The 13,414-nt window shown below is 34.1% G+C and overlaps 1 protein-coding gene across 13 annotated transcripts in view; it reads left to right on the top strand.

The window, feature by feature from the left end:
* Positions 1 to 13,414, top strand: part of DMD (dystrophin) — a 2,379,610-nt gene that overhangs the window by 1,176,174 nt on the left and 1,190,022 nt on the right. For all 13 annotated transcript variants that reach the window (XM_045050793.1, XM_045050788.1, XM_045050791.1 and 10 more), the window contains one exon: positions 11,327 to 11,449. In XM_045050793.1, the coding sequence (XP_044906728.1) occupies positions 11,327 to 11,449 (123 nt within the window). The remainder of the gene's footprint in view (positions 1 to 11,326; positions 11,450 to 13,414) is intronic.

The following is a 13,414-nucleotide window of genomic DNA, read 5'->3' as shown; positions in this document are numbered from 1 at the left end:
TACATCCTTATGAAGATGTTCAATTAATGAGGTAATTCCAGCAGGCACATAGTATAATATTAAGACCATTGGACATAAAAGACCGAATTCCCAGCCTAACTTTGTCAGCATTAGGCCGAACATGTGATTTCCCTGCAATTCCGTTTTAGTGTTTGTAAGATAAAGGAGTTAAACCAGATTAGTAATTCTTAAAAAGAAAGCATCCCACCCTCCCAGCCCCCAAGGGTTATTATTTAGAACAGAATGTATAAAATAGGTAACAGGAGAGTTCCTGGATGGGTGGATTTCTGTCCTTGTATCTTTCTCCTTCCTGTGGTAAGATTCAAGTGGTGCAAGTTATGTCCATAGAAGGTGGTGTAAAATTTCTAGGTTAGATTAGTTAACATGAGGGGTGATTAGTTAGATTAGCTTTGAAGAGTTCTAAAATTTGACAGTCCAGTGATCTTTTGTTGATGCAATAAGGAATTTAAAATAACGACCTGTATGTGTCTTTGCTTATGGAGTAGGGTAATTCTGGAAGTGCTGGAATTCTCTGGGGTGACCTTTGATCTCAAAATTAAGCTCCTAATACAGTAGGGCTTATGCAAGGTAAGATTGGGTTGGAGTATTGCCCTTCTTATGGTTGAGTTACACTTAGAAGAATAACTTGGGAGAAAATCTACAATGATAAAATTAATTAAAGTAGGTTGGAAATGTATATGGGTAGAAAAGTGACTCAGTAGAAGAACTAACTTCAGGATTCTTTTAAAGGTCACCTAGAAAGGGCAGTTGAATAGAGCTAAATTTTATCCTGAAAACTCGCTGACAATCCCTGGATTCATTGTTTGGTGAAGAATACGAAGTTTGTATCTCTTGCAATGATTGTTCATGACAAGAAATTACGAAATCTGGAGATGAGTGAGCATTGAGGTCCTCAGTTTAGATTAATTGAGAACTTATCAGATGCAGCTCTCCACAGTGGTAACTTTGAGCCATTAATGAGGAACAGCATGGTGCAAGGAAGAAATTCTTACCTTCAAGCCACAAAAGTTGTTGGGGATGTGATCATATATATGACCCTTTACCTCTCAGAGCCATGTTTTTATCTAGAAAAGTCATAAGCTGATATTTGTCTTATTTTAACCTCACAATTGTGGTAAATATCAAATGGCCTAGGATACGTAAAAGCATGCATTTAAAAAAAACACGTATAGACGCAAAATGAAAAAATAATTAATATCAATAATGATTTCCATCATATTATATGTTAGCTTTGAAGAGCCAAATTTTGAGAGTTGAGAGAGAAAGTGATGGGAAAAAGAAATGGAGAAATGGCTGCTTTTCTTTCGGGTCACTGCTGGAATGGGCTGAGATCAAGAAGACTTCTTTGCTATTTCCATTGTAAGGACCAGCCTTACATATTATCAAGTGGACCATTATAGGAAATGCTGGGAAATTCTGCTTGTCCCAAATAGGACCTTTAAAATACATTATACCTCTTCCCATTTCCTTGAGGTTTATCAGTAGTATCTGATTGCTTTGAAAAAGCTTAATCCTCGTAATCTGTTTGAAATCACTTTGAGAAAATGGCTCTTTTATTGGGGATGGTCAGAATTATCAAAATAAATCAGTGGTAACTTCCTAACCATGAGTAAAGTTGATGGAATCAGTGGGGAAAGACAACATGTCACATCTCTTTTTGTTTTAGGGAATCTGAACCTGGTGGCTTAGCATGGTGATGGTGAGGAAGATATTATCAGGAAAAGAAGATGGCAGGAAACAGATGCATAGAGGGCAGAAATAAACTGAGTCCTTAGTCCTTTTCCTTACGGCATCTCTGCCCCTCTCCATGTTGGGAGAAGCCAAGTTGGAGATGGGAGTCCACATTTTGGGAGAGATGATAGTTGAGGTAGATCTTAAGGGATTAATGAAGAAACTGTTGGGAAAAGGGACCAATATGAATGATCTCTCGCCAACCTTGTAGTATTTCAGATCACAATGTTTGGTTCTGTGGTCCCTGTATTGCTAGGTAAGATGTGATGGATTCAAGGAGCTTACTGTTTAATGACGGAACAAGTCATGTTTGTGGATATTGGTCCAAGAATGAGTGTATGCTAAGTGAATTTAGCAGCCATTCTAGCGACATGGAGGAGGTAACAATTCAGGATAAACCGATGAAAAAGCCCAAGAGTGTATGGAGTGTTCGGTGGAGAGTACATTCAGTTTACTTACAAAATGTAGAGCATGGAGCATGAAGCTTAGTTGTGGATGATAACACTGTAAAGGATGATTAGACACAGCGTGGAGAGATCATGACAAACAGACTAATAGTTTATGCTTAATTCAAAAGGCAGTGAGGAGTTCTTAATGGGTTCTTTTTACGTGCCCTGTTGAAAGATTAGTGCAACAGTGGTTGTGAAGAGAATGCAACTGAATAAACTACAGGAACTAGGGAATCACAATAGTCTAGGTGAGAAACAGTGAGTATCTCAAATAAAGGGATATCTGTGGGAAGGCAAAGGAAGTGACAATCTAGAGCAGTGACTTTCAAACCTTTGTGTACTTGGAGGAATTGTTAAAACACAGATTTCTGTCTATCCCCCCTGCCCACCTCCCATGGAGATTATGATTCAGTATTCCCTACTATTTGCATGTCTAGGAAGTTTTTAGGTGACATTGATGCTAATGATTTGGGGACTCAGTTTGAGAACCACTCGTGTAAAGACACTGAGAACTAACCTAGACATAAATTATTACGTGAGGACCAAAAAGATGGTGAGTTGAAAAGTGACTCAGGATTCAAGACTCACCGAGTATAAAAGTCTGCATATGAGTTTCAAGAAAAAAATATGCATCAAAATACTTAGTTTCAAAGTAATATTGTCTAAATAGATTTTGTCTAACTATGGCCTATTAGTATAGACAATTACTTTGTTACAAAATATTATGAAACTTACACATATAATTTGCCTATTTAAATTGTCTTTATTCCTATGGAGCTGAAATTTTGAATTATTGGCCCTGCAATTGGTACTAACCAAAAGAAAAGTGAACTTGTTTATTATGTCCTCAATTCTTTTTTTAAGATTTATGTGCCATTAGATATTTGATACCATATATTCTTTAATTTCCATAATGGACTTTAAAATTGCTTTTAAAATTCACGTAGCAGTTTCCCTAGAAATATTTATTGTAATTGTAACATGAGATTTAGACAGTCTGGCATCATATATGTAAATATTCATAATTTTATTGCTATAATAATTATAGTGTCAAGTTTTTGACCTCCAGTCAGTGTTAACAGATGCAAAAATAATCGTTCTTTAGACCAGAGGTTTGCAGATAAATATACATGGCTCTGAGAGAGCCAGTGAGTTTCCCGTTTAATATAGAATATAACACACACACACACACACACACACACACACACACACACACACAGACACACACACACAAAACCACATGGTTGGGTCTAATCTCTCTTAAATGGTGGCTTTATATGTGAAAAGTAATGTGTAAATACTTGAATGATAGTTTAGACAGGTATTTTGGCTTTCCTAAGCATCAGTTGGAAATAAAGAATACCACTTATAAATGTGATCTAGAATGTCGGAATAAGATTTATTGGTTTTGAAATTTTTAACTAAAACCCAATTTTCAGTAGTCAGCTTTATCAATACAAATATATTTATCTTTTTCCCCTTTGTAGTGTGTTTCTAATTTAACGCCTCTTCTGACAGAAGAGAATGTAGTCCATTAACTGGTACAGTTATTCTCGTTTGTATATGTGTGTGTATGTGTATATGTATGTAGATATACATACATGGGTATGTACACATGTACATACACATACACATTTTACATACACACTTTTTAGTGAAATTTTCTACAAAGAAATTATAGCAGAAAGCATAGATAAAAACTTTGGTAAAGATCTATAGGTATCGCATAATTTGTAGAATACTAAATACGTACCAATTACAGTTGAAATCCTCAGGTAATATGAGCAGTTTAATACCCAAAGTATGTAGTACTATACCTGCTAATTGTATTTCACTGAAATAAATAAGAAATTAACCTAGCAACAGAATTCCTATATTAACAACTTCTTTTTCACGTTTGTAATTTGCTATCCTTTTATAAGGTTAATTCTGTTAAAAATTTGATAACAAATCCTTTTTTATAATCAGTTAAAATGGTTTCCAAGTAGATGTTTATTGAGTTTGCTGAGCAGTGTCATTTGCTAGAACTAACTGGGTCTTATTAGTGTGACATTTAAAATGCTTAAAGCTATTTGGTGATTCCTGATTGGGATCCCTTAAGAAAGACAGTTATTTCTCTGATCAGTCAACACATGCAAAAGTAATCTTTCCTCAGACCAGGGACTTTCGGATACTTACGGGTGCCCCGAGAGCCAGTGAGTTGCGTAAGTTCTTACAGTTAGCCTGGTTAGAAAAATGTCAGATCCAGGTTCATTGCTTGGTCCACTCCCACATGCTGCCCCTCAGCATACTTTATTACCTGTGTTTATATCATTAGGTATTTATTGTTGCTAGATTATACGTTAATATAAACCTGTCCAACTTCACTTAAAAAAATGATTTCAGTGCACTTTTTTGTATTAAAAACAAAAAGAATTGAACAAAAAAGAGAGAAGTGAGAGAGGAGGGGAGAAAGGGCAAGAGAAAAGAAGAAAAAAGAGAAAACACACAGTTGTCCAAAGTGTTGTATTTTTGCTTTTAATTCGCTTGTCTCCCTCATGTATTTTTACAGTACAATCCTTTTTTTTTCTCTTATTTCAGTTGCTACTACTAAACTCATTTAATCATGACGTAGAGAAATATTTTTCCAGTTATATTTAACAATAAGTAGGCAGTGGGCTGATTCTTGAACCACAAGTATATCTTAACCAGTCAGTATATTTTGTATCTAATCTGAAAAGTATGACCATGAGATTAATCTCATCAATTCAAAAACCAGTGTACTGAGTAGCGCCCTTCAAATAACTCATAAATTTGGGAACTTACCACATTTTCACATCTTTATCTTGGAAGCATCAAAGATAAACCACTCACTTACCTAATTATTAAAAGAATCCAACTAGTATAATGTCACTATTCTGAGTCAATTTGGCTTTATTTTTTAAATTTACTTTCTTATGTTTTTTGGAATTTGCTCTTATGAAGTTAAAATAAGTGAATGAATAAAGCTATAAACTAGTTTACCCGGTTATCTTTATTCTGGGTAGGTCTTTTTAATACACTTATTTCTCTTTGTGGGTTTTTTTTCCCCTCTCCAGATATTTTGATTGGAAAATAACTCTTCATATCATATCCTCAGTATGTCTTTTCTGTATTGCAGGATGTTACTGGTCCTTGAAAATTTATTCATTTTGGTTTCCGTGAATTATTTTATTTTTTATACCGATGTTGTAATTATAAATAAACTTTCAAAGCTGCAGAATGGAAGGAAGAGACCAATTTGAGCCATTTTCAACAAATCTGTAGCACTTGGATTATTTATTTTCAATTTAGTATTAGTGTAATTTGAATGTAGTGGCCATTTATCCTGATTATCGAGATTACATGGTCCACATTAACAAATGTTTACTTTGCTGTCTGTGTAAACACAGTCATTATGTTAGTGTATCTTTGCACGTGAGAAGTAATATTTAACTAAAAGTAAGGTTAAATTTTAAAAATTATAAAGTGTATCTGAGTAATTTGAATGCTTCCAATTTACAATGAATCAATTTGTAATTGATTTTGCTTTTTTCAGTCTGTTATTGTTTGTTAACTTGTTATATAAGTCACCTTTAATGCTAAGAATTTAACAAAGCCTTAAATTTCATTAATCCTAAATCGTACAGCAAAGCACAATTAATAGCTGTTAAGCAATCTGAAACATTAAAAATCAAGGAAAACAAAGCGTTGTCTTTCTCAGTTTCTCTGTCTCTTCTTTCTTTTGTGTCCGTTTATCTGTTTATTAACCCTCCTCATGTTTTACTTTATTTGTATTTTGTATGACTATCCAGTCAATGTTAAAGCTCTTAAGATGGAAAGGTAAGTAAAAAACGAAGTTGTGGGAAACCTATGCCTGGTGTATGGTATATGCTCTCCCCTATGATATTATGATCTTTGTTTGATTATTTTCTATGTATTCTAAAACCTATCTTGTGTGCATTGTCTAACATTGTGTGATTTAATTGTGATTCTAGTTCTGTGGTCATATATTTTCTTTAAATTCAATAGAAGTAATTTATGCAGTAATTATGATTTATCCACCATTGTTTTCAATTTCTTTAAATAATTTATCATAATTCTCAACCTAAAAGGCAAACACTAGATACTTTATATGTTTTAAGCTTTGCTGACTCAAGAGGGAGCTATTAAATTTTGGGTGCTTGCTCATTATGTGTTTCTTTTATAAAGTTTTATAAGAATTCTAAATTACAAAGGCAAGAAAGACCAAGGAATGACATGTAAAGCTTTAATTGGTCAGGGAAGTACCTTCCATATTCAAATTGTGATGACCTAATGGTAACCAGTGAAGTCTTAAGGAAGCATTTAAATTTTTCTAAGTCCTTGTATCTGAATGAAGAGTAATAATCACATGCATGTCAAATGGCTAGTCTGATCATGCCAATAGTACAGACAAAATAATTGGGTTGAGTACCTATGGTTATTTTGGTTACAAAATTGGTCACTGGTTACTTCAGTTAATATATTGGATGCTTTAAAACTAGTTGTTGATATAGTAAGTACCTCATCTATACGAAAAAAGGAGTTATATTTGCTACAGAAAATAGAGCATATATACCCTAAACTTCAAGGATTAAATACCTACTGGTGAGACAAAGCATAAACTCTTAAAAGCCATATAACATGATATTGAACATGTAAGAGACACTGCAGTACAATGTACATTAAATGAGGAATGGAAACTCCTGCTAGAACATGTGGAACCCATTCCCATAAATTTTCCTATCCCCAGAAGAATTCGGCAAAATTCCTCTCAAAACATATTTGAATGTAAGTGAATGAGAGGGATATCATAAAAATTACCTGTATCCACTAAAATTTACTAAATAAAACATCAGCAGCTTGACTAACACTAGTAAGACATTACTCTTGTGATGTATTTCAAACTAATAACCATTCTTTTCAAAAGTCATGGTTATAATAATTACTATTGATCTGTACTGTCTAAAAAAAGTAGCCACGAACCACATATGGCTATTATATGAAATGTGGCTATTACAAATTAAGAAGTGCTGGAAGTGTAAAATACACAGTAGGTTTTGAAGTCTTAATATGAAAAAGTCAATGTAAAATATCTTCTATTTTATGTCGATTATAGGTTTATATGATATTTTGGATATATCAGGTAAATAAAGTATAATTAATTTGATCCTTTTTACTTTTTAGTATGGCATCTAAAACATTTAAAATTACATATCTGACTTGCATTCTGTTGCTCTTTAGCTGCATTGCTACAGATAAACAAAACCTTTTGAATTCAGAGGACAGAATTTACTATAAGTTGGTAAAATTTTAGGGAAATATTTATGTGAGAAGTGTCTTATTGCTAACATAGACCCTAATATGTCAGCATCCTGCTTCTGCTTGTGTATTTTCAGCAAGGAGAAACTCACTACTTTACAATTAGTGCTCTTAAAAATAATTAAAAAAAAAACATTGATAGCAATAATCAGCTGTTCCTGTATTCAACTAAAATTCAGGCTCCAAGTAACTTTTACCCATTGATTCAAGTTACTCACTTTGGAGCCACACAGAATAATTCAAATCCTTACTCTGTTATAGTGACCTTTTTTAACAAAAGCAAGGCAGTCTTTGATTAGGAAATCTGGACCCCACATGTACTACTAATAAAAATCTGACTTTGCATTATCTTGCTTTATTAATTAATCATGTTGTAGTAGTGTTTCATAAAAGCTATTTGTATCTACTTGTAGCATTTTTGTAGTTGGTGGTAACATTGTTGCTAGCATTTGGCCAATCAGGTCCTTTCGATTTTATACACTAGGAATTGTGTTATTTAAAATTCTAGATCGTTCAGGAGTTCCATGAAATGTTGATTTTATTATCCCATGATTAGTCCTTCATTTACTAAGTTTCTCAGGAAATATTCATTTCTGAGTGGCTACTTTGTACAAGGAATGACTCCATGTTGAACAAGACAGCAAATCCCTTATCTTCATGGGGTGTTCATGGAATTCATTCCTCTCTCTGCATGGTTTTGTTTTGGTTTGTTTTGTTTTTACAAACTTTTTATGTCTCCAAACAATCCCTGATGAAAATACTGCATGGGGCAGAACAAATACAAAGCCCTTTGGCATCCTCCTTGAAACTACCCTCTGCGTTGATACAGATTAATTAATCAGCAAGTTTTGTTGTTCAGAATGCTACATTGCCTAACTGAGTCTCAGTTTCTCCATGTTCATCATCAGAATTTAATGACTTTGTCAAATACCTTGGCAAAGTAGAAATGCTAATGCAATAAGCATTTATTTTATTCTTCATAAACCATATGTTTTCAAAAAGACTATCTTTTAATGAAGTCATGGATGGGTACAGTTTTGAGAGGCAACATTAAGAGTCAATATTTACTGAGTGTTTATCATATGTCATATGGATACATAGGATTTAGGGTGAAAATAGTAACCGATATTAACTGAGCATTTATTGTATCTCAGACAACATTCTAATTTATTTGATTCTCATAACACCCCTGTAAGGTAGATATTCTTCTTATCTTCACGCTACAATAGAGTAACTGGACTCAAAGAGAACAAATAACTTGTGCAAGATCCCCCAGCTACTAAATGGTGGCATCCCAATTCAGTCTAGGTGTTCTCATTCAGGAGCTTAGGCTCTTCACCAAAGATTAAAAACATTCTAAAGGCCAAGGTGGGGGGTAATACACAGAGTTCACCAATAGGCTTGTAAGAAAGGTTGATACTGGGAACACTTAAATAGGGCTAGAAAGGTCCTTGGGGCAATGTTAGGGGAAGCCTTGACTATAATGTTGGAGTTCAGGCTTTATTCTACTTGTACTTTTTGAATAGAAAAATAGGTTAATGAAAGCCGTGTTTTTGTAGCATACTGACCTGATCACAGTGCACAGGATGGAACTGGTGACATGAGAAGGAGATTATACCCCTATAAGGAGGTTGTTGCCTTAATTCCTGTGTGAGGACTAGGAGATATGGTGTCTCTGGGAATAGAAAGCAAGTAGATCATGGTGAATGAGTTCACAATGATTTTACTAGAGTGAAGTGTTGAAAAATAACATGACTCACATTTTAAGCTTGGATGAGTGAGAAAAGTAGTCTTCTATTTACAGAACTAGGGAAGTTGGTGTTGCAAGCAGCTTGGGGGAAAGATAATGAGCTCCTTTCTAGATATGTTGAACTTGAAGTGAGATATCAGCTGGCTCTAGGAGAGTCTGTATTAAAATTCAGAAGTGAAGCACCAGCTAAAGATGAATATTTGGGAGGTGTTATGAAAGTTACAGTTAAATTTGGAAGATAATACAATGCATTTAGTCAAGCAGTATTGAGAAAGAGGCATCGAGACCTGAATGTGAAGCCTTTGAAATTACCTTCTGTATTGGATTATATGGAGATAGAGTGAGCTAGATAGGAAGCGTACAAAGTAGAACAGATAAATCTGCCGGCAAATGGACCCATTTTATTTTGACACCCAAGCACTCAATAAAAGTTATTGTAAATAGTACCTATCATTTTACTTTCACAAAATTATGTAGAACGATGAAGTTGGTCTAATTAAAAATTAGCAAATGCGAACAATTCAATGACACAGAATAGTATCACATTAAGATTGTTTCATCTTGATGCTAAAGCTTTTTTTTTTTTTTTTGCTTTTACCACACTTTGACCAATATGTTTTTAAAGCGTAGAAGTATGTTGATAATACAGAGATGGAAACATCCCTTAAATATGTGTACGATACTATCATTCTCTACTGGTTCAGGAACCTTTTATGACTTTTCACATTGTGGATGTTCATTAGGATTTAAAAGCAATATTGAAAATGAGTCACTTTTCAAAAGAGCCCATAAATCCTTTCTGGTGTGTGTAAAAGTGCCCGGAAGATAACTGTATACTCATGTTGTATGTGGCAGCCGTGTTCTGGTGAACGGCATTTGATTATTCACTTCTTCATTAGTAACTATACCTTTAGATACTTGGTTTTTCCTTGAACACTTATCTTTGTTGTCCTCTAGGAGACGCCATTTAATAAAGAGTAAGATTATGGCTGGGAATGTGATGGGGAGCAGTAGATGGGGACCACACTTGATACATGCAGTCATCCAGGCATAAGACACTGAGGGTCGTTCCTGAGTTGGTTTTACAAGTTGGGAAATGGTTGGCTCTGTAAGAAAACAAGATTTCTCTATGTCATCTGTGAATTTTCAGAAGCTATGAGGGAGAAAACATTTCTTAGTGTGTTACTGCGAAGAATTGAATACAGGGTAAAGATCAATAGAATGCATATTTTCTTAACTGTTGGAACTTTGATAATTAAGTCTTGCCTACTCTTTCGAATATATATTTGATTTTCAATGTAGTTTTATTCATCACTCTTCAAGTGGTTTTTAGAGAAAAAAGTTTTCAAGTTTTTTGAGACTATGGTCATTATGAATTTCAAACTCAAAGAAACTGTGATGTTTGTAAGGTTGGAAAACATACATTCAGATTTTTATGTGAAATGTTCTGGGTTCATTCATTTTAATTTTTTTGTGTGTGCTACCAAAGAAAGCACTCCTAAGGCAAGCTCCTGGCATTGTTTGTCTTATGAGAGTGTGCCTGTCATATTTTCCATGCTAAAAATGTCATTTAAAATATTGGGGCAGATGGCTGTGTAGTTTTCTGAGGATAAGGAGACAATTCTGCATTTCTACCTGAGGTTACTGTTACTTGATGAATGAGGCAAATTTCTGAGAAGACATATTTACACAAATGGTATTTATATCAGAATATTTTAAATAAGATCAAATTCAACTTTAGAATATTAACAATTAGCTCAATCGAGTATATGGAAATTGGCTTTGTTGAAAAAACAAAATAACGAATTGCATTATCTTGCATGTATGTTGAGCTCTGATAATGTTACGTGTTTGCCTTTATTTGCATCCCCAGGTACTTTCCCAGTTGTATTTCAAAGCTTTCATAAAATATAATGTGGAAACATAATGCATGTCATTATTTTAGCAACAGGAGGTTGAACAAATGTAATTTTTGGGGTTTATGTTTCTAATAAAAAGTAATTTTGATTTAAATTAGCACTATCTTTTTTTTTAGGCCTCCATTCCTTTGAAGGAATTGGAGCAGTTTAACTCAGATATACAAAAATTGCTTGAACCACTGGAGGCTGAAATTCAGCAGGGGGTGAATCTGAAAGAGGAAGACTTCAATAAAGATATGGTAAATTGGTTGTGATAAAAGTGTGAATGAACTAGGAGTGAAAATGAATAAATAGTTGGAAGGAAATTAGATAACTCAAGTCTCCAACTCGATTCTCAGTGCATACCTTGCCCATTTTGTGATTCTAATGATTTATTACAAATGCAAAGTATTCTCGTTGAACCTTTATTATGAATGCCAAATTACTATGGTATGGTCACATAGGAGCACTTGCAGATTCTAATAAACAGTTCAGCAGTTTTGTTTTGACCTGTGCAATTTTCAAACTCAGAGGACAGAATGTAATGGGGAGAAAAGAGTTAAATCAGAAGATTAACTGGACATTTAATAAGAAACTCAGCCATTGAAGATGGCTGATGTTTTGTGTCAGTCATGATTTTTGGTAATTTAATGTTTGTGTCAGAGAAGAGGTATTACAAACAATATAAAAAATATTTACTAAAGTTTACTACAAACTAGTTTTGCCAAAAAGTCAATTAAATAGTACATTAGATGTCTAAAATATGTATGAATTCATGCTGCTTATTTCATGGGAGTAAGGGAATATAACCATGTGGGTTCTTCCCAAACTCATAACATTCTCCTTTCAACCCTGATTAATTTCAAAATATCTGTTACATTTCTCTCTGGCTTGAATAGTTCTGCATCACATCCCTTTTTCCTGACTTATTTCTCCTTCCACATCCTTTTCACAATTTCCTTTTCCCTCTTCCACAGCCATCACCAATGTGGCATTCTTAACCTTTACATATGTCATGCTCGAGATTTCTCAGACACACATCAATGCTAGGAACTTCTCAGCCATGCTTTAAAATGACATTACAAGGCAGTGTATAAATTTTAGATTGTAGGTATGGGAAGCAATAGGAAAACTATTTCCACTAATCTTAGTTCTCAGTGGTAACAATTCTGAGTTCCTGGAGCTGCCCGAAATCAGTCCGTCCTCCCCATGTATGGGGTTTGGTGGCCTTGCCAACTCAGCTCATGGAAAGAAAGTCAAGAAGAGGTTTTCCAAGATGCTGAGTTACACCTACCTCTCCTTCATGTCAAAGAAGAAACCCAAGGGTCCCGAGGTGAAAAAGAACACTGCTTACCTCTTGGGCTGTTCACAGACTCTGCCCTATAGCCGTCACCTGGCATGGGGAAAGAAATGAAGTGGGATTTTTGTTATTGGTTTTCTTGGTTTTTGTCCTCAGCCTTAGGAAATGTCGCAGACTTTTTAAAATAAGGAAGGTCTTTCACAAATTAAAAACGTATCTCTATGTTATATTTTGCCAAACTAGTAACTGACACATCTCAGATAAAAATGATGTTCCTCTGAAAAAATAATTCTTCATTTGTGTATAGTGGTTTAAATATGCGGTGCAGATGTAAATAGGTGCCTCTGAGTACTATGAATGATTACACACAAATACACATACGTGTGACTTTTAAAAAAATTGTCTAATATTTGTTATCTTAGCTCATCAGACTACCTTGAGGGCCATGCAAGGTGAACCTCTGCAAAAGAAAGTTTTCATATACTGAGTTCAAAGAAAGATAGGACACCACAGATGGAAAATCACCTGGTCACATGTGCTGTCCTGTTAAACTGGCACTTATTCAAATAATTTTATTTCAAAGTAAATAAAATAAAAATATTATTCTTGGAGTTTAAAAAACTAAATGCATTCTGAACACTTAAAAAATAATTTCCCTAACCTACATTTTAATACTTATTTGATTAGCGTTTTTAAAACCAACACACATTAATGATACATTTGTAGAAATTATTTGCAATATTGATAGCAATCTAGCACATCATTTTTTACTAACGCCCTTATATTTGTCAGAAATTTGGACATATAGGCTATTTAAAATAGATGATTAGTTAGAAATAAGTGTACATTTAAAACAAAACACATTCACTTAGGAGTGAGTGTGGTAAAATTTTAAAAATTGTTGCCGTCTCACACTCACACATCC

Source organism: Felis catus, chromosome X (genome assembly GCF_018350175.1).
Source record: "Felis catus isolate Fca126 chromosome X, F.catus_Fca126_mat1.0, whole genome shotgun sequence".
Classification (NCBI taxonomy): domain Eukaryota; kingdom Metazoa; phylum Chordata; class Mammalia; order Carnivora; family Felidae; genus Felis; species Felis catus.
Note: the sequence above shows the minus strand (reverse complement) of the source record. Positions and strands in the feature narration are given on the sequence as shown.